Raw genomic sequence first — 21,958 nt, 5'->3', positions numbered from 1 at the left:
CTTGAAACCTGAGCAGGGGATTGCTGGGGATTTTTTCAGAGTTTAACCCCTGAACCCCACAGGTATTAGGAAAAGAATGACTCCCTTTCCATGGGGCATCCATACACACTACTTTAGGTGCCTTCATACTGAAGAAGGGCATAAGGCTGTTGATATTTTTCATTTAAAACAACAACAAGGGAAGAACCCAGCTTATCTAACTGGCTATCTTATGTGATTTCTCCCAGGAAGCACAGCAAGATTCAGTCCATCAGAAGCCTGGCTACACAGCCTACAGAGCTGAATTCAGAAGTGCCAAAACAAGTCAGTAATGCTGATCAACTATTATAACTGGGGGGGTGGGGGGGTGGTTTTGTTTCACCAAACTTTCTCTGTTAAGTACTATGTTTCATAGTATGTTTCTGAGTTATTTGCCCTTCACCTTTGGGGTTTCTTTTTGTAGAGAAGAGTATAGTTGTGTGCCCTGGCTTTGAGCAGACGCAGGCTCTGTGCACCCCAGCCTGGACTCACCGTGCCCTGGAGTGGGTCCTTTTTCAGCTGACTTTCTGTCTTCCATCCCATGCTTTTGCCACAGAGAAGCTTGCTCTGTTGGCCTGAACTCAGCTTAGGAGTGGAACCACCCACAGGAGCCAGTAGAGCGGAGCCCACCCTCCAGCTAAATGGGTGTGGTTGTATGAAGACACTGGGACCTCCTTTGCACCTGCTGGGTGTAGCTCCCATTCCGGGCCAAGGTCAGAACCCTTTGTTGGCACCAGACTGGGTGGTGAGTTCCCAGGACTCCTGTTACAGGGCAGTGACCGCAATTGGCAACAAGAGACATTATCACTCCTGCCCTGAGGATGGTGAAAGCTCATTTTCTCTGGAATTGGCCTCTGGATGTGTTTTCCGGGTTTTCTGTATAAGAGAATGCCGACTTTGTCGGGGAAGAACATGAAGATTTCCTTTATGCATCTAAAAAGAGTGCCTAACCTGGCTGTTCCTCTCTTAGAAGTATAAACAAAGTTTTTGTCCTTTGTCTGAAATCCATGTCAACTTGCCTTTGGGGGCCGGCGCCCCGCCATGTGTTTTCTTCCGTCTCCCCACCCACCCTTTCTTGGGAAGCCCCCTGTGGGTTGCAAGGATTCTCTTGTTCCACGGAAACTTTGGAAACCCACTGTGAGCCCAGGGGCCCTAGAGAGCAGACAGGCAGTGGCCCACTCGTGCTGCTGGAGACCCTGCATCGTCAGCATCCACACGCAGAGAGAACTTTCTGGATGCTGACCAAATTCACTCGGGTGCGCCTGCTCATGGGCAATGTTTTGTTTGAGCAGCGTGGAAAGGCAGCCTTTACTGGGCAGTCCCTCCGGCTGCTTGAAGCTTAAGGGGTGTTACCAAATTAGCCTCTGACCTCCCCCTCCCCGCTTTCAGCCCCCGTGTAACCCTCCCTCTCTCTCGCCCCGCCCCGCGCAGGCGCAGCAGAGTGCCGGCCTTCCCGCAGGAGAGGGCCCGGAGCCCGCCGGCGGCCCGGGCGGCCAAGGTGGCCAGCAGGGAGAGGAGCCCGGCGTCTCGGCCGAAGAGCCGCGCCAGAGCCCCGCGCTGCCCCAGAGCCCCGCGGGCGGCGGGAAGGTGGACGGAGGCGCGCGGGCGCCGGCCGACGAAGAGGAGGAGGCCGTTCAGGATAGGACCCAGCAGAGTAAAGCTCAGCCCCCGCAGCCGAGCACAGGTCCAGCATCCAGGGCTGCCAGAGGCAGCAGCACTTCCATTCCTTTCATTGACTGCAGTGACGTAGATAGTGAATCCGACCTGCTCAGGGAGCAAGTGTCCCAGTCACAGTCCCAAACAAATGACAATTATGAGGGTGATTTGACCAGTGGGGTTTACCTGCTCTCCAGGGATGAGAGGCAGACGGAGCCTAGGCGCAGGGCTTCCCCTCCCTCCGTGAAGTCCTCCCGGCCTCCTTCCAGAGAGTTCCTTGATGATGATTCTGCAGACCTAACCTTTGATGTGAATGGGAGCCCCCGACTCCCAAGACACAGCTCCCTGATAGACGAGCTGTTCAGGGGCTCAGATGGCCACAGTACCCCGGCCACCCCACTGTCTCCTGTTAGCAGACAGTCGAGTCCAAATATGAGTTGGGACAGGACCGGGTCTCAAGGCTATATCTCCGAAAACGGGCATGACCCGAGAGAGGAAAGTGTGGGAGAAGATCCTCTCCCAAGCCAGGGTCCTCCTTACGAAAACTCTTCCCCTGTCTTACAAAGGCCGTACTTACGGAATCTCCCCAGTAGATATAATAAGTCGGAGACAGACCCGCTCATCCTTAGCCAGGTAGCGTCAACCCCAGAGGCATTGGGTGGGCTTGATGGCCATGAAAAGGGAGGACTGACCAGCCTGGCCGCTTCAGGAGGTAGAATGCTGGCTAATGGTGCACCTCTCGTGGCTCCCACCTCAAAGACCCCTGCCATGCGGTCAGCATGTGCCGGGGGCATGGTGGGTTTGCGGGCGCCCCTGCACGTGACCGAGGGCTCCACCAGCAGCGGAACTGAATCCGGTGATTCAGACTCTGAAATGGGGACCCCTCTGAGCCAGCCACTCACATTTGGCAACCCAGCAGTGCTGGGCTCCCCTTCCATGCTCAGAAGTCAGAAGCACTTGGGTGGCCTGCACATGAGTGAGGAGGAAGAGGAGAATGAGTAGGAGGGCCAGGCTTCAAGTGCTGGGAACCTGGAGTCATGAGTCCAGGCTTCCAGTGGCGATGATCTGTCCTAGCGACTAATCTTTAATCAACGTTTGTTAGAGGAAGTTTTGGACAGCCGTGTTTGCATAGAATAGGCCTGACTCTAAAATCCTTAAGAAAAAGGAAACTTCACACAGTGGGGTTGCTTTCCAAAAAAAAAAACGGTGGACAAGATAAACAGTAAGACATGATGACAAGTTACCAGGAGCTTGTTTATCTTTCTGGTTTAAGGTGAGGAAGAAATACGTTCTTATGAATCTGATCTTGTGTATAGGGTGTGGTATTTATGTGGAAATCTTCTGTGTGTATTGAGTTTGTGTGCAGATCACACTCCTGTTGATTGAATGTTTGGACTGAAGTCTCATTGAGATCCCAGGAATGGTGTTGGTTTTACTTTTTCCCCCTTCTTTAAGAGGAGGTGCTGCTTTTCGGAGCCTCATAAAGTAAGGGATTAACATAATTCAAGACCGTTTGTAAATTGATTGCTGGTTGAGATTAAGGGTTGGTGAAATCTTTGTCAAGATTAATGAACGTTTTAATAGGGAGAATAGTCTTTCTTTTTTCCAGACTTTATATGAAATGATGTAAAGGATGTCAGGTAGAATTAATTTATAAGGGATTGCTGGTTTGGTTGGGATTTGCATCAGTCGGGCAAATTGTTAGCTATGTTTTAAGCTATAACTCTGGCTGTCAGAATTTTTAATTGAAACACAGAAATGCTATTGAGTGATGATGCAGGGGAAAGTCAGACCTCGCTATAGGCACTGTTGTTACCAGGCTGGCAAACTAAAGGCCTGCGTTTGAATCATGTGCAGCAGAGAGAAGGACCGTTTCCCAGTATTGCTGCTCCTTGGCTGGTTATCATGTACATTCTTAATGTTCACACTTGGGTGAACAGTGTCTTTTCTTGGGAACAGTGACTTCTAGAAGTTTCTATGTGCAGGAAAAAAGTGTACGTAGTGAGAGGTTTGATTTCTTTTTAAATCTTACCCACCTCTGACAGTGCCTTTCACTCAGCATTCCTGCATCTTAGATCAAAGAGCCTGGTTTTAACTTGCTTGTTTCTCGGCCCCAGCTGCACAAGGGAATCACCTGGGACATTTTAAACATCAGTGATGCTTAGGCCCTGACCCCAGACATTTCTGTCTCATGGGTCTGGGGTGCCACTTGGGTTCCCCAGGTGGTTCTGCTGGGTAGTCAGGGTCACTCCTCAGCCTGACACAGTTGCCTTCTAGAATCTGGTGGAATATGTTGAAACTAATAGGTAAATTTCTGGCTTGCTTGCAGAGTAAGGAAAGCATCACCAATGAAATACTTTGATTAATTAATGCCTGTTATTTGGTATTTTGCAGTCTGTAGTACTTTTTTTAAAAAGATGAATTGTAGAATTCAATTTTTAGATCCTAAGTAACTACCAGATTATCGAAAAGAATTTTAACAGTGATATATCCCTGGCGTGCCACCATGCCAACTGCCTTACTAAACTTATCCAGGTGGCATGATGACAAGGGAAGAGCTACGCATGCTTAGGAAGCAGGGTAGAATTTGGCAGCCGTATATAACAAATAGACATATTAACTGACCTCGTGGCTCACAAATGATTATCTGTCCACATGAATGTTGACAAGTTGGTTTTGAAGACGCTGAAAACGTAATCCATTTTTATACAAACCTCTTTTTGTTGTTTAGTTTTCCTAATCATTTGATTCAGTGCATGATTGATGAATCAAACTGATTATTGGATAGTTTGAAAGATGTTCATTGAAGTAGTCTATTGATGTCTCGCTTTAGATTTATATATTTAACAGAGTCACAGAACTTTAAAACTAGAAGGGACCTTAGAGATTGTCTAGGGGAAACCTTCATTTTGTGGATGACAGACCTTGTTCTGTTGAAGCCGAGAGACTTCACATAGTCATACAGCTACTGCATGACGAAGCTAAACTAGAACCTTGACCTCTGTCTAGCCCTTCAGCTCTGGTCTGTGTGATCTCTTGGTGCAGTAGGACCTTTTTGATTCAGTACTTTAATTTTGGAGAATCTTTTTCAGATTAATAATTAAAATCAGATGTGGAGACCAGGGATCATGTAGACTTGACTTAGGCAGTTAGAGTCCATAATACGTAGGAAGAACTGCTTTTTCTGTTGTGGGGTTTTTGCACTTACAATGTGTTTTTGCGTATTCTGTTTTGGACTTAGAAAAAGATGTTGATTTGCTGTATAAAAATTTAGTCAAATGTGAGTTAAGCAGAGTCACATTTGGAATTCTGTGGTTTATTTGTGAAGGTGATTTGTACAAATGAGTTTTCTTTTTACCTCTAATTACACAGCAGCCTGATGATGAAGTATGAATGAGCAATGGGTATTAACTTACCCAGCATACAATGTGAATCAGCAAATGTAAACCTCCAAAGCAAAACATGCTCCAGTAATTATTTTGTTTTGCTTTTTGCTTAAAGGAGTGATTTTGTTTGTTTTTATCTGAAGTATTTTAAAAACAGCTGATCAGTGGTAGTGTACTCAGTTCTGTATTGACAAACGTTCCCCTTTTAGGGTTGCTCATCAAGTTTTTCTCTGGTTGGTTTTGTACCAGCCAAGTGACTCAATTTCTGCTTCTGGGCCAGTATTTATGAAAGCAGCAATCCTGATGTGATTAATGGTGCTTAACAGAGAAGGGGTATGGTTTGTTCAAAAGCCACATAGCCTAAAGTGCTGAGAATATTCACTGATTGCCTCTGGGGGAGCTTGCTCTGCACTAATAGATTCTAAGCATGGGTTGGGAAGTACATTTAAGCATTTTTTGAGCCCGGCAGAGCCAGCTCGCACAGGAGACGTGGTCTCTCACTGTGCAGAGGTCAGGGAAAGCCCACACCCTCCCACCTTCTGCCTTCTGGGCGCCTCTGGTTCCCCAGGTCTTTACCTGGCCCCCAGAGCCTCACGGTGTGGCAGAGAAGGACATGCGTGCACACAAAGTTGAACCAAGGGTGCAGCAAGACCAGCAGTGGGGTTGGGTGTGAATAGGTGACCTGTGGATTCATTACAGTTTCTAAAGGGTTTCCCAAGACCTGTCTGTCTGTTTTTCTAAGACAATAGCTAGTGCAGAGGGCTTCTGAGTCAATAAGGAGCCCAGGTCTTTAGGTAATAGCTGCTCTATGAAAGAGGATACCTTAAGGCCTTGGGTAGAAGACATACCATCTATAGAAACACATCTTCCAGCCGCCAGCCCTCCTCCAGGGCCCCCTTGCATCCATGTCTTTTGTGAGATGGTATTTCAAAGTATGCAAATTGTAGCCCCTTTCGTGGTTGATTTTTGTTGTTGCTGTTTTTCAGGACAAAATAAAATGCAAGAAATTCTTTTAGCATGAAGAAATGCATTTAATGAGTTCCGGAACTTACAGTGAACTGCTCCAGCTCCTTTGACAGGCATCTGTATGCCATTGACGATATTTTATTAGACAGGCATTTAATTGAAGTCTGTGGGCCAGATTCTTCCCCACATATGTGACTCATATTTGGGGATTTCTCACAGACTTAGCTCCAAATTGTGCCACGTGGCCCACACTTGAAATGTGAATAATTCTGATTTTATTCTGAAGAACTTCTTTGAAGATTCAATTCCAGCAATACTTAAAAAAGCCAGGCTCACAAAACTAAAATACAGCCTGAGCCTCTTGAAATTTGCACCAAGTATACAAAGTCCAGTCTGTCCTCTATTGAATCAGAAACTCAGCTTGCATATTAGCATTGGAATCCCTTTGATTGTGTTGTGAAGTGGTATCTAAAAGAAGGAAAAATTAATGAGATTAAACTGTCATTTTAAATTTTGTTAAAACTTGTGCATATGCGTACAGCATCCTTTTTCGTATCTTAATAATCAATGTTCACATGCTTTCCATCAACTTTTTCCACTTAATATGTTATTCCATATTCAGCACAGAATGAGTTTGGTGCAGTTGTTGTCATGAGTCAATGATTGGCCCAGCCTTAAATTAAGAAATTTGGGGGCCCTCTTCATCATTGGGCTTATTTTGAGTTTATTCTATTTTAATCACTCTTTGCCTTGGCCCTTATGCTTATTAGCAAGAATTTAGAGAGACCTCAGAATTACATTCCTAAGAAAGGCTCTGTTTCCGGGATCTTCTCTCTCTGAGGCTGTAAGCCTGCCTTCTCTGGTAGTTCTGAGCATAAGTCACTCTGAGGCTGGCTGGCCTTCCTCTGATTTCATGGGATGAGTCTATTGCTGCAGATTTTATAAATCACACTGCAACAGAATCTTTCTCTACCATTGCTGTGATAGAGAGTAAGTCTTTCTTGAACCTGAAAGGAGTGAATGTTTCAGAATAATCCACTGCTGGTGGCTCTCTGATGAGTTTTACACTCAGCCACGTTCACCACATCCATGAGAGCATATGGAAGGAGAAGCACTCATCATGAACTTTGAGAGCAGTAAGTGGTGAACAAACCCGACCCTGGAGACAGGAGAGGCTTTACTGGTGCTGCTTTTTCCTTGTTAGTTTCATTCTGTCTGTTTCAGTCGAGTTGAGCAAATCGATGCAGGGCCGTGGGGTCTGAAGTGTATGCTGGTGCATACCTCTACCACCACTCGCTGGTTTTTAAAATGAAGCCATTGACTTTTAGATCAAAATAAGCATGCCACTTAATGTAGCTGTTCTCTTCTTATTTAAAAAAAAAAAAAAAAAAAAACCAAACCATCAACTCCATGATTTGGTGTTATGTTGTAGGTATGTCCTTGCCCCTTGCTTAGAGCCATCATTGAAAAGGGCTACTTAGAGATTTCCAAGTAGTTCTCCTACAAACACAAATGCTCATTTGTATGCCATACCTGTGTTTGGGAGGTGGTGGGTAGAGCCTTGTTTTGACCAAAAGAAAAGAAATAGTACATCATTCCAAGAAACAAAAATGACACTTCTAGCACGAGGAACTTTTTCTTCTCTTCCAGTGAAAGCAATTCAACATCCCCTGGTGGGAGCTGGGGAAGAAGTGAGAAAAATCTTTTCTTGAAAGCTTTCAGAATTAAATAGACTGTTTTGTTCAGGATCATTTCAGTGTAGACTAACTGCAGACCCCTCAGCTTCGCCTGGAGACAGCCTTCGGCATCTCTTCGGCCTCTGGTGCCGCTATCAGGTTACTCTGGGATGTCTTGGGGTGGCTTTATATCTGAAAGCGGGGAGGATTAAAAATCAGCTGTTGACACGGGACATCCGATCTACACGTGTAGCTGAGAGCCAGTTTAAAGGGTTCACTGCGGGGCTGGTGCCGTTAATCACGGGGAGGGCACTGGAAGATACTTGGGCTTGCTGCTGGCCCAGGCGCAGTGGTCGCAGAATTGAAGGGTAATGGCAAGTCGTTGCCAAACGCAGCACAAACCAGGGGCGCTAAGGATGGAGTGAGGACCGGGTGTGCACGCGTGTGCACGTTTAGTAAAAAGCATCCAACAGTTACTGACTCATTCTACTTTTGGGTAAGAGGTGGAGGTGGTAGTGGGACACGGAGTCTGCAGGCAGGGTTGTCCTGCTCTCTGACGAATTTGGCTTGTTAACCGGCTCTCAAGTAGGAAACAGGAGCAGGTTCATTTTGGAGCCAGCAGTGATATGACTGGTGTGTCGTGACTCATGGTCACACTTTCTGGCTCATGAAACTAGGCTAACAGCCCCTTTTTCCTGGGCCTCAGAAGTTCCTTTGTAAGAAATAATTCGTCGTGCTGCCTGCAGCCATGTACAGAAAGACCAAAGATAGGCCTTCTTTAGTGAAGACCACATACCTGCTGCTCTGTCCACACACAACTCAGTGCCTGATGGATCCTCATGCTCACCACCCCCTTTCTGCCTGGAAAGTTGCCGTGAACGCCTAACTAACCAGATTTCACAAGCTTGGCCTGTATTATTAATCCAGTTCCCTTCTGTTCTTTCTGTGTGTATATTTAATACTATAGATAAAATATTTTATTAAAAATGTCTAATGCACCAAATTTTAAAATAGAAAAGGCTGGGGATTTCATTCTCATTTTTGTCATTTGTTTAATAAATCTGAGAAAACATTTTTCTGTTGTTCCATTGTATGCACTGTTTGTCAGCATGTACCTATGTAGGAGGAAAAAAAAGCTTCCCCCCCCCCCCCCCCCCCCGCAACGTTCTGTCTTTATCCTCGGAGCATGGTGTACTTTCTGTTCCCTGCATTGTTGGAGCACTGTCTGATGTCTTTTTTTTTTTTTTTTTTTTTTACACTGCTGAATACCAATTTGTACTTGGAATACCTGTTCCCTCTAGAATTACAGTGATCCTGTTCGCTAAACAGCAAGCTTTAACACAGAGGCATGCCGGGGTCATCCCCTATTTCACTGAGGGTGGGGAACAGAAGGCAAATGGAAGACTTCACTTTACTGATTTCATCGAACTCTGACGTGCCTGCGCTTTGTACCGTGTGTTCCCCGGGCGGGGGCGGGGGCGGGGGGGTTGTCTTTGGGAAGGAGCAGGATCGCTGTAGCTGGGGGAGGGGTCATGGAAACAGAGCGTATCTGGGGCTGCAGCTTACATAGGGGAGCTCAGACACCTAACCAAAGGGTTGGCTTCGTGTTTGGATGGGGACCGTCCATTCAAATGGGGGTAGAACACTTTCTGTAGCTGGTATCTATAAGAGAATTTAGCTGGGCGTTTGTTTTGGTGGGGGCTGGTGGGAGCATAGAGAAGACCCCACCCAACTCAGCCCCACCTGGCTACGCATGGCCAATAAGCTGTTACTAGTTTTGATGTGTCCCCAAAATGTAGGCTCTCCCAGATACTGTCTGGTTTTGTCATCTCTCCACGGCCTAAGAGTGCAGCGTCTCAGTAAAGCATGGATTTATACCACCGGGAAGGGTGCTCGCTTCTCCAATAACAATGAGCTTGGTGATTCTTTCAGCATGGAAGGCCAAATTCCTGTAACCATGTATGCACGACATTAATATCTCTTGTTAATCCAAACTGAAGAGGCTTTTACTTGTCCTAACAGGTATCTTGCTGTAAAAACTGTCAATTGTAACTGTTCTTTCCCACTGATGGCTAAAGCTTTGTCCTGAGTACAAGATGGTATTTTTCATGGGTACAGAGCACCATGTTCCCCAACCCAGACACTGCCCCCAACACCGCCACCACGTTTGAACAAAGAGAAATTCTCCTTTAACTTTTCTCCATAAGTAAGAGCGCACTAGAACATTCTCTAGTCACTGCTCCATTGGTAGGCATTTCTCTATTTCTCTGCAAGTTGCATTGCGGTTGCTTTTCTGAGTTGCTGGTTGATGAACACCGAAGTTGATGCTTAGCTGCTTGTAAAACTTTGTTTCAAAGACCTTGGTCTGAGAATAAGAAGCACATACACACATTACCCTCGACACCCTCCATTAGCAAGAAAAGGACAGCACCACCACAAATGGTAATCCTGTAGACTAGCTTTCCTTGTGGTACCTTGTAATTTTAATAAAGCATTGTCAGCTTTTTTCCCCATATTCCACTGGGGTGGGAACCCAGCTGAGTTACCACACTAGTGAATTCTGTCCATTCGGTAGATTACCCATTTTCCATCTCAATACTGACCTTTTCTGATAACTGGCTTTCAAATGTAGACAGTCTCCAGGGAGAGTTCACTGTATTCTTTTTTAGAGAGAGATGATGGATTTAAAAAGAGCCTTTTTAAAGATCCATGAAAACCTACATCTGTAATGAATTTCCTACATGTGCCTTTGGAACATATTCTGGGTATGTAGAGATAAAATCTGTATTTTAGAACCAAATACCAGGAGACAAATCATGATAGATGAGTGGCATCTAGAAGCTTGCCAGGTAACTTTCTCAGGGGGAATGTTGAAGAATCAGCATACTGTTCTATTTTGAAAAGAGGAATTGAGAAAGCAATCTGTATTCTCAAATATTTAACAAACCTGCTCTGGGTTACTATTTTTAAAACGATTACCAGGTTTTCTAAACACTTAACAGGAAAAACAACTTAGCTAATTAAAACCAAGATGACCAGCGTATTGACCAACTTAAAATATGGGACAGGTACAACTAAGTATTCGAAAAGCCATTTTCTATTACTTGGAAGATAGAGTAGAAATTCTTTTCCCAGACATGTGTGAGTTTGTTCTTAAGCCTTAATACAATCAGAGGAGATTACAGTGCAGCTGTGCCCAATCCCAGAAAGGGGGGAGATGAGCATTGAGTTTGGCTCGGTCATAAACCCATGTTCCCGCTGTTGATGTACCTCTAACAAGGGGCTGGTCAAGAGATACTATAGTTTGGGTGATGCTGCAGTGCTTCCCCAGAGCAGCCAGGAGAGAAGAATTATGAATCTATTTTACATTAAGACAGAGAAGCTAAGCCAGTTTTTCGGCTAGGTGATAAATTGGAATCCATAAATACAGCCATGCTAATTTGAAGTTCCTTAATTGTGCCATGAGAATGTGTACATTTAAAAGGATTTTTAAAAGCAATTACCAGAAATGCCTCTCTTGAGAGCAGTATTTGTGATGGCCTTTCCAGCCCACAGGGGTGACATAAACTCAGCCCTCTTGCTACGGGTTAACGGCGGGGGTGGGGGGGGGGGAATCACGGTGGGGGGCCGGAAATCATTTGGTGAAGGAAGAGGTAGAGGATTTGAGAGTTACTAACTGGAAATACCTTAACAAAATGCAGGACAATTTCTGGAAATAGGAAAAAATTTTTAAAAGATTTTCGAGTATACCTGATCTTTTTCTAATCTCTTGAAACTTCTACCTGTTGCCTTAATATCCAGGTGCTTTCTCAAAAGATCCCCCAAAACTATTTACCTAGAGCCTATCCCTGAAAGAAATTACTTTGTGTCAGTGTGTACAGAGGAAAAAAAAAGATACCCAGGCATTAATGACTCCACTGAATAGCCCTGAACATCAGTTACAATTTCCTTTTCTCATCACCTGGGGCTGTGCCTTCAAAGCAGGTAACCAGCTGCATGATTTGAACAGGCTTGATAAGGCTAGGTAGATAAGTGGGCCGGGTTTTATCGTACAGCGCAACCCTGTTTGTTTGTGGAATGGACTACTTCAGTGAAAACTGGTTACATGTAGTTCTATTAACTGTACCCATAGATACCGACTTTAAGATCCAGCTCTTCACACCTGCCTGAGGGTGGACCCCACGTGGACACCACTTTTGAACAGACAATTGTCACAGCACTCTGGCTCCCAGAGTCAGAAGAGCATTTTAATTTCTTATCAAGCTGCCAAATTCTACTGATTATCCTCATCAGTTTCTCTCACTGATGGCTAACTGGCAAATGAGCTACCTAGTTTGGTTTGGACCATGTCACCTCTAAATTTTCCAAGTCTCAAGTAGTTTGGCCTGCAAGGGGAGAAAAGGGCTACTCTCCATGGACACAGCTCAAATGAGCAAACTTGAACGTCAGAGTTTGGACCTTCCCCTTTTGTAGAATTGTGGCTAGATTTCTAGACCGGGCTGCTTGGTATTTATTGATTTATTGGTCCTACTGTTCAGTATACCCATCAGCCTTCCTGTCTCAGGCCCTAGGAGTAGACGTAAAGATAGTGGAAGGAGCCACTCTGGAAATGGAAATTGGCAACCCTAATTTGGGTTGTTCCCCGAGTCTGTGTGTTGCACGTGTGAAGTTGCTGGTCACCCACATCTTTAGGCTACGTGAGTGAATGCAGCAGGTTGTCCCCCAGCAACCTGTGGCTGACCCAGAGCTGTCCTTTCCTCGACCTAGGAACATGGGTTGTCATGAAGTTCCCTGCCATTATTATCCCATTTTCTGAATCCTGTCTCTGACGTGGTCTGGTGTAGACTCTTCTGGATGGCTGTTTTCTTTGAAATGTGCCCTGTCCTCTCTGCAGGACAGATGTCTCCTGGAACCCTGGTCTGTTTTCTCATCCTTTCAGTCTACAAAATTAGAAGCGTCCCCAGGGGCACCTCACAAATAGCTTTTGACCTTTGGAGGGTAGAAATGCTTGTGCTTGACGGGGGCCACCCTCATTTTCTCCCTCCCACTGGGGCAGGTGGTTTATTATCTGCTGCTGGATGCTGTCCAGGGCCTGATTGGTACTGTTTCCCCACCCCTCACTCCCACAAGCCAGCCTTCTAACCGCTTTTTATTCTTGGCTCCAACTCTCACTGATGAGGTGAGTGCTTTTTCTGTTCCGCATCACTGCAAAACCGAGGCCCTGCATGCTCTCACTTAGAACTGCCTCACCTGACCTCACGCACAGTGTGAGAGCTGAAGGTAAGCCCCACATTTTGCCAGATCATGGTGAACGAATAAAAAAGCGACTCTGATACAGTGACTCACAAATGCATGAAATGTTTGGATCTCTAGACTGCCAGAATTTCTCTTTTCTATTTCCTATTTGTCGTGATGACATTTTCCTTTTTGTGACTTTTTTTTTTTTTTAAAGAAGAGAATAGTGTAGTACCTTGAAACATTTGCGAACGGTTCTAATTGTTACTATTTCTATTTGACAAGTTCCAATTCTTTCAAAATCATTGTATTCGGTTGTGCACTAGTGTCAATAAAATTGACATTTGTGAAGCAATTTCTGGCCTTTTTCTCCGGGTTTCGCTGGGTCTGGTGGTGTGTGGGGTGCACGGGTCTTTGTCTAACAGTGATGCGTATTAAAAAATGCCAGGATTTCCATGGAGGGATTTTCAAAACGCAGACTTCTTTAATCTTGCTCATGTTTTCAAATCTCGTTCTTCGGGGATCGTCGTACTGACCCAGAGTCATGTAGCAGGACATCTGCTTTTCGGCTGCTCTTCTGGGTGTGCTGGCTTTTCCTGCATGTATTGGCAACAGCGCTAGCTGGTCCAGCTGGGGCGGGGCGGGGGTTGGTGGTTTTTCATGGTTGGTTCATTCCTACTGTGATCAAGTTCACTACCCTCCATTCTAGGCCATCCCCATCTTGTAATTTCAAAGTGGATATGGATGAATCCAGAGGGAGAGGATAGCTGTCAAGAAAATGGGGTATGCCCAGAAAATGGCACTTCACCTTTCTCTCCAAGATCCTTGTCCGTGTGCGGAATAGCCATGAGCTGAAACCGCATTTTGGAAAATGAGAAAGCATTTTACATCGTCTTTCCTTAATAATGGTAACAGACGGGACTGCAGGCTACTTGAACTTTGTTTACCCTCGCGCTAGCCCTAGCAAACCTGTGTTAGAATTACAAACGTGTTAGGTGAAAACACGCAGGTAGAAGTATATTCTGAAATGTCCTGGTTGGCTTCAACGGGGTGAGGTTTTGAGACTTGCAAAATTCTGTTGGCAAAATGTTGCATGTACACATCCTCTCCTTTGGCTGACGTATAATGGGTAACGATACATTTTCATATTATTTAATGTATCCTTTGCAGAGGAATCATTAATGACCTGTCACTTTTTGACTCATCAAGGGGAATTGTGATAATGTAATGACCTCCAGCTTTGCATGTGGTGCTAGTGTTTCTGTCCCAAACAGTGAGAGAGACACGGAATGCCATCACCAGGTATAATAAGCTTGCTTCTGTTCTTGGTAGAATGGGGAGTTAGCTTCTCGTCCTTTCCTTCGCTGTGACCCGTTGTTACAAGGTGTAGTCTGTCCTGGGTACATCAGTCATTTAGTTTCCTTTTAGAATAGCTCTGTTTTTTTAGTCTTTTCTCATGTCTCCTGGTGGTATAGTCACTGTTTTCTGGAATAATTCATAGAAGCTAAGGCAGTAGTAAGGAGATGAAGATCCTGTTTGGGGATCCACTGTGCTTCTAAACATTCCCTGAGCAGAGTTCTCTGCCTTATTAATCACAGAACTCTGGCTCCATTGACTCATTCCCACTATGGTATCTTTAGTATGAAGGCAGCTGCAATTCAGAGAAAAACTAGAAAATCGTGAAGCACATTCAATACGCAGAATGGTAGTCAAGGTTCCAAAGATTTGATCTGATATGGGGGGAAATTGTAAGTAGCAATCCGGTCCCAGAAGGAATTACTTTTTTTTTTTCTCTCTCTCTAATACTTCTCATCCTCAAATAGGCTCCCTGACTGGTAGCCCTCACCTTTCAGAGCTGTCCATCAACTCCCAGGGAGGAGCTGTGCCCGCCAGCGTGGTCTTGTCTCCCAACCTGAGCCCTGACACCAAGCAGGCCTCCCCCTTGGTCAGCCCGCTGCTGAATGACCAGGTGTGCCCGCGCACCGACGACGAGGAGGAAGGCCGGAGAAAGGTGTGGGGGCCTGCATGCACACGCGTTACTTTTTTTTTTTTTTCCTAACTGCAGTTGTATATATATAACACCTGCCATTTTAACCGTTTCTAAGCATATTGCTCAGTGACCTTAAGGACATTTCACAGGATCATATAACCATTGTCACCATCCATCTCCAGAACTTTGTCACTGTTCCAAACTGAAACTGTCCCCATTAAACAGGAAATCTCCATCCCTCCCCTTTCCCCAGCCCCCAGCAACCACCACTCTGCTGGATTCGACTGCTTAGGTACTTCATCTAGGAGGAATCCTGCGGTATTTGTCCTCTCGTGTCTGACTTCGTTACTTAGCATCACGTCCTCAAGGTTCTTCCACGTCGTAGCGCGGGTCAGAGCTTCCCTTTTAAGGTTGAATCACCCCCCATTGTATGGGCAGAGCACAGTGTGTTTATGCACCTGTCCGTTGGGGGACAGTTGGGTTGCTCACTCCTTTTGGCTATGTCGAACGCTACTGCCGGAAACACGGGCATCCGGGTGTCCGAGTCTCCGATTTCAGTGCTCTCCTGTGTACCACCGAAGGTGGAATTGGGCGGACTCTTGTGGAAGCAAGCAAGATGGCTAGCAACAAGAATTGCCTTTTACTTACTGTTTAAAGAGAAAGCAAAACCCGTGGCTGACTCACTGTAGAGAGGTGCCTGCTCACCTAAGCGATGGCCTCCAGGGAACCGGTGGTGTCACCAGCTGCTTTCACCTCGTCCCCTTAGCTCAGCCACCGTGTATTTCCACGGACACCCTAGCTTCCGTTTCCCGTACACCACCACCACCAGCCCCCTGCTCCCGGGACAAAGGCCGCTGTGGTTTCTGTTTCTTTGATTTCCTGGAAGGCTGCGTTGCTCTGATATCTTACTAGTTGGTTAGATTTTCGGACGCCCAATTTTGAATGAATAGCCCTCTGCGGTGACCAACATACTCCTTGGAGGCTTTTGAGGGTAAGATTTATGTGGAAGGAAACGTTCCCAGGCTCTTTCCTCATCGTGAGAATCCATTCTCCTAGTTCCTCACACAAAAAGGAGAACAAGCAAGAGGTTCTTTAGCCTTGAGCCCCATTAACAAAGGATCGTAAATTAGCAATGTATCACTTTAATCAGGACATTCTTAGAGACTTATGCTCAAAGATTTTTATTACGTCTTGTTTCTTCTGTGGATTTTGCAGAGATTCCCAACGGACAAGGCGTACTTCATTGCTAAGGAAGTATCCACCACCGAAAGAACATATCTGAAGGATCTTGAGGTCATCACTTCGGTATGTGTAGCATTTCCCCTAAAGCATTCAATTACATAATTTATCTCAACTCTGATGTAGCTTTCAGAGAAGAGCTGGATCTAATTAAATGTTGGGCTCTCTGACTGCAATTAAAAGGATTTGGTTCTGGGTTATAGAAATTAGACGGTAATAGTATATTTAATTTGGAACATGCTCTATAAAAATTTTTATAATTGTGATTTTTAAGTGCAAAGGAAGGAAGTTTCTAAAGTGGAGAAAATTAAAATAAAACCTCTTACTTCCTGCTTTGCACCCAGGCAGAATAGTTTGCGTTTTGCCCGGCATCAAATGTAGCTACTTCTGCTTGGGGAAGACCCCAGAGGTGAATAGAAGCCTCGTTTTAGCCTTGGTAATAAATTGAGCCATGTCAGCAAATCTGCCAGAAGACTGCCTTTTATTATTTTAATCAGTTCTATTCAGTCTTGGAAACAAATTCAAAGCATCGCAGATAGTTTTATGATCCCTGGATTCTGGGAAAGAACTAGCCATTGGAGGGTCTGTAGGAAGCGCGGGGCTTCTGTGCCTCTGGGGCATGTGAATGGCACCTGGCCCTGAGCAGGTGCTCGCACAGGTACTCGGTGAACACCGTGGGACAGCCCTGCCTCACCGCAGTGGGGTGAGTAACTGTGTGTGAAGGCAGTGGCTTTCTCTCACTGGTACAGCCTCCTCTGTGCTCAGCATTTTCACAAAGGAGCAGAGATGGATGTTCCTGACGGATCGAACCAGAGGGTGTGCGGTGGTCTAAATCAGTGGTGACCCAGTGAGTTGGCCAAAATGCAAGTTCTGATTTGAAGTAGCTGCCCATTTCAGAGATTTCTCCTGGCTTCAACAATCCACTGGTAACAAGTTGGGGGAAGCCCTGATAATGAGCTGGGTGCTTCTCACGCCATCGATGGAAGAAGGGAACAGCAGTAGGGCCCTGGTGCTCCTGAATGCCCCAGATTCAGCAGGAAAGCCCTGTGTCCTCCAGGCACGCTGGGCTACGCCAATACTTCTGACGAGTTGCCACCATTCATGTGTCCCTGTGTGTGGTCTTTTTATTCCAGTGGTTTCAGAGCACGGTGAGCAAAGAGGACGCCATGCCCGAAGCCTTGAAAAGTCTCATATTCCCGAATTTTGAACCTTTGCACAAATTTCATACAAGTTTTCTCAAGGAAACTGAACAACGACTAGCCCTGTGGTGAGCACAATGATGTTTAACAATTACATATGTCCCCACGGCCCCTCTCTCCCCCTCTCCCTCGTGTTTTCGGGTGGTTCCTTTTACGCACCTATCATGCCCAAAGATAGAGTCAAGCACCTGGCTTAAGAGGAGCCAATCTCAAAAAATGGTTTTCAGGGCAATTCTGTGGGTATTTAGATGTCACCCCGGATTTTTGTTCCCTTTGGTTTACAATTCTTCAGAACACATGTTTTCTTACAAGTAAGTGAATCTCACAAAATAAAGATGGTAGGTACTTCTGGAAAACTGGTGTGGGCTTTAAGGAATAGAGGCACATGGAGGGACTTTCAGGGGTGTTGGTGGTAGTTCACTGATGCTTGCTTTATAGTCCTTTGTGAAGTATCTGTATGTCTCACACAGTTCTCAGATTTATATTACACGGTGTTGAAAAAGTGCTTAGAAAAACGTAGGGCCCGATGTACCATGCACTTGCACCTTGAATCCCACTTCAAGGAATTGATCTTAAGGATGCATTTATAATGTGATATGACATGACAGAGATAGCCACATTAGAATTAAAAGATTGCAGATGATCTAAATGTCCATGAATAGATTGGTTCAAAGTAATATTGTCCATTTAATACCAAATAAAACATTAACCTGGGAGGAAGAAGAAGATGGTACAAAAAGTCAGGAAACACTTTGTGTTCTGTAGGGTGCAAAATCTAGTATACCCTTCCCTAAAATAGAACCTTTACAGAAAACTCTTAGGGTTTTTTGTTTTGTTTTTTTTTTAAAGACCATTTTATGTAGACACTTGGGGAGTTGACTGTCTACTAAGCATGTATTTAAAAATTCCAGGAGAAAATAGCCAGAGGCTTCTGTGTCTTCGGCAGAGGTGGATGCTGTTGTATATTGTATCCTCACTGTAGGGGAGAATTTGCTTTAAAGTAGTCTCGGCATTTAGCGACTGGGGGCCTGAGGGAGCCGTGGATGATGTGGTCTCGGCCCAGGTGATTCCAGACCATGGGATTCAAGTGTCAGCTGAACAGGTTCGCGGGGCTGCTCTCCTGTGTCATGAAGGGAATGTGCTCGGGTGTCCGGCTATGTGTGTGCTTGAGGATCATTCACATGCAGTTCTCGCCCCTCAGTAGGAGGAAGTGGGATGCTTGACCAAGATGGCCCCCAGGGAAGGGAGCACAGCCAGGACTGAGCAAGAGCCTCATGGAAAGTGGGGAAAGATTGGAAACCTCACTTGAGAGTCTTACTCTAGGTTGGTGGTATGAATGTAAGAGAAATGACACTTTTTAAAATGAAAAAGAGACTCTACAGGATCTAACTTTCTTATTTTACCTCACAAAGTTTACCTGGAAGCTTTTGCTTGCATTCCACCATATTATGTTGCCTCATCATTCCTACAAAGCTCGATGATGCTTTCATAGTGGAGTCAAAGAAGTTAGAGCTCTGGAGAAATCAATTCAGTTTGTTTTGTGGCCAGTGAGATGTGTGTTAACACAGTCTTAAGTCTTCCCATAGACTCAGAGCTTCTTGAGTTGGTGTCCACCTAAATAATGGCAGTTGACCTCAGTAACGTTGGGGAGGTCACACATAGGAAATGCCCCCAGCAGGACCCTGGCAGCCCAGCATGGTGGCTTTAGCTAGCTCCTGCCATCACAGAGAACTCAGGAATAAATGCCATGCTCTTGGATTTATCTGTGACCATAAATTTTTAGCATCTGGCCCTTAACTGTGAAAGAATATCCAATTGCCTAAGAAGCAGCTGCTATCGTTTATTTCCCAGAGGATTTTCAGTAGAGTTTCTTTCAAAGATCTGTAATTTTATTCATGTTTTACATGCAAAAGACTCAAAGCTAGAGAGAGAACAGATAGTCGGTATGCTGCTCAAGGACATGACATTTCCTTGCAACAGTGGACCCAAACCAGATTGATGACGTTTATCAGGAATAAATGGAAAAGTCTGCTGTTAAGGTCAGCTAATCATTTCCTCAAGTGCATGACGAGGAAGACCTGCTTGGCAGGGGTTCAAGGCAAAAAAGGCTGGGTGAATGAGTGTAAGTATGAGCCAATAGAGTAACGTGGAGAAGACCCGGCGTCTTTCTCTAGCTCTCAACGCTGGCTGCTCCTTCCAATCATCTGGAACCTTTAAAAAATCTTGATAACCAGCCAGAACCCCAGACCAATTATATTGGAATCTCTGAGAAGTAGGACATAATCATCAGTGGTTCCTAAAGCTTCCCAGGTGATTCCAATGTGTAGCCAAGGTCAGCAACCCTTGTCCTGACTGTCCTGAGTATGAAAGAGACCAGAGTATGACAAATGAAACCCTCAAGGCTCAGGGCTCCTTCAGAACACGGGGCCCAGCTCTGAGTTTCACATTTGACATAGGTTAATAAGAGGATGCATTTCATTTAAAAAAAAAAAAAAGGGTGTTGGCTATATGGGCATTTGCCCCAGAAGAGAGAAGATTTTAGAATATACGTTGGCTCTCTTTCGGCCGGTCATGTGGAAAAGGGAGTGAGCGTCTTCTTCACTGTACCAGAGCACAGAATTTAAGCGGTACATTTCCAAAGAGGCACGTCGTGTCTAAATATAGAGAAGGCTTTCCTAACAGTAACAGCCGTGAGAGACTGCCTTATGAGGTAGTGCGCTCCTCTACCTTGGAGTTTCTTGAGCAGAGGTTGACTGTTTTTAGAAGGTATTTATCTACTGGGCAAAACCCCAAATCTGGCAGTGCCTCAGGGTCACCTGGGGGTGGGAGTGGGGGGTTTGAAAAAATACAGATTGCCCATCCCCATGCAGCCCCCCTGCATCAGAACATTGGAAGGAGTCCCAGAAATGTATTTCTGACGTACTTCTTGAGATGACTGTGATGAATACCTTTTCTGGACAACTGATAGGGAGTTCCTCTTACAACCCTAGGATTCTCTGATTCTTTGATGTGTATTTTGGTTATAACTCTTGTGAATGCATGCATGCATGCTCGCACAGATGGGTGAGTGAGTGAGCGAGCCTAGTGTCTGAGTGTGAGGCTTTGCCCACTGGGGGCTTGCAGTCTCGGCAGGTGGGGGAGGCAGGCATGGAGAAGGAGGGCCAGGCCTTCTCATGGATGAGTGGTGGGCCATAGCCCACATGAGCCCCAGGGCATCACTGGCCAGTTCTGCTTCGAAGGACCTCTGGGCCATTGATGCCTGCACAGCAGAGACGGCCCGGGAGTGAATATGTTTAAGGAGAAGAATGGAACACAGAGAGGTTTATTAAGAAAAGGAGTTCACACTGAGTTCCTGACCGACAGGCCACATAGATGTAGGTGTGTAGGTATATGAATGCGTGTGCGTATTCAGTCTGTGATATGGGAAACCGGGGCTGGCTGGTGCAGACTGGGATGGCTGTGTCCTCACTGGGTCCACACTCATGGTAACACCACCAGCTAACGTCTCTCTCCAGCTGCCTGGGGCCCTTGCAGAGCTTCATGCCTCATCTGTCACATGTGCAGGGCAGGCTCTACCTCGTACGGCTGTCACACGGACTCAATGAGACCATATTAGTGAAGGGCTTGGTGTTCAGCACCATCCACAGAAAGGGGGGGTGGGGAGCTGATCATTTTTTATATTAACTTTATTTTGAAATAAGTTTAGCTTTAGAGAAAAGTTACCATGACAATAGAGTTTCTGCATGCCCTTCGTGCCTGCCTTTCCCTTAAGGTCAGCTTCTTCTGTCCGTCTGAGCTAAGAAACTCACATGGCTAAGTTATCAAGTAAACTCCAGACTTTGTTCAGTGACACTATTTTTTTTAAAGACTTTATTTATTTAACAGAGAGAGAGCACACACAAGTAGAGGGAGGGGCAGAGGGAGAGGGAGAAGCAGACTCCCCTCTGAGAAGGAAGCCTGATATGGGGCTCAATCCCAGGACCCTGTGATCATGACCTGAGCTGAAGGCAGATGCTCAACGACTGAGCCACCCAGGCGCCCCCCAGTGATACTATTTTAAATGACTGTTATTAATGGAAAAAAAATCTAAAGTTTACTGTGCACCTAAAATTCCCCCCAAATTTGGTACTTCATTGACACAGCCACCAGGCTTTTCCTTTGCAGTTCTATGTTAAGTTGTCCTATGCTTCCATCAGCAGTGGGAGCCCTTAGGGCAGAAAAATTACCAGGACATTTTCCTGCACGACGAGGCTGAACCCCTGCTCAGTAAGCACACCTGTCCGTATCCAAATGCTGCGTTCTCCTGAGGAAACACCCCCGAGAGGAGGATGGACTGTTCTATCCTGGCCAAAGCCCAGGCTACCCTGTTTCTTCAGAAACAAGGAAACAGGTTTGGTGACCTGTAAAAACATGAAGAATGCTTTTCTTTTTGAAAGCCAGGATGATCTACTCAGCTATTCAAAGGCATTCAGAGAAAGCCACTTACAGCCTTTGGCTTTCAGAGCAGAGTCCCAAATTCCAGCCCCGAAATGCCTGGCAGACACAGAGCACACACTGGCCAACTCGCTCCCCAGAGATGGATGAAGACCTGCT

General features: G+C 45.6%; 1 protein-coding gene across 11 annotated transcripts in view; it reads left to right on the top strand.

Moving 5' to 3' along the window:
• Positions 1-21,958, top strand: part of FARP1 (FERM, ARH/RhoGEF and pleckstrin domain protein 1) — a 265,189-nt gene that overhangs the window by 208,176 nt on the left and 35,055 nt on the right. For 10 of the 11 annotated variants that reach the window (XR_004819950.1, XR_004819947.1, XR_004819948.1 and 7 more), the window contains 5 exons: positions 228-303; positions 1,450-1,702; positions 14,761-14,948; positions 16,143-16,232; positions 17,300-17,433. Coding sequence is in view for 5 of the 11 variants with exons in the window: in XM_035726574.1 (XP_035582467.1) it covers positions 228-303; positions 1,450-1,702; positions 14,761-14,948; positions 16,143-16,232; positions 17,300-17,433 (741 nt within the window). In the remaining 6 variants the exon portion in view is untranslated. The remainder of the gene's footprint in view (positions 1-227; positions 304-1,449; positions 1,703-14,760; positions 14,949-16,142; positions 16,233-17,299; positions 17,434-21,958) is intronic. The other variant, XM_035726576.1, reaches the window with a different exon arrangement.

This window comes from Zalophus californianus, chromosome 3, assembly GCF_009762305.2.
Source record: "Zalophus californianus isolate mZalCal1 chromosome 3, mZalCal1.pri.v2, whole genome shotgun sequence".
Taxonomy (NCBI): domain Eukaryota; kingdom Metazoa; phylum Chordata; class Mammalia; order Carnivora; family Otariidae; genus Zalophus; species Zalophus californianus.
The sequence above is the reverse complement of the archived record's forward strand: the minus strand, read 5'-3'. Positions and strand labels throughout refer to the sequence as shown.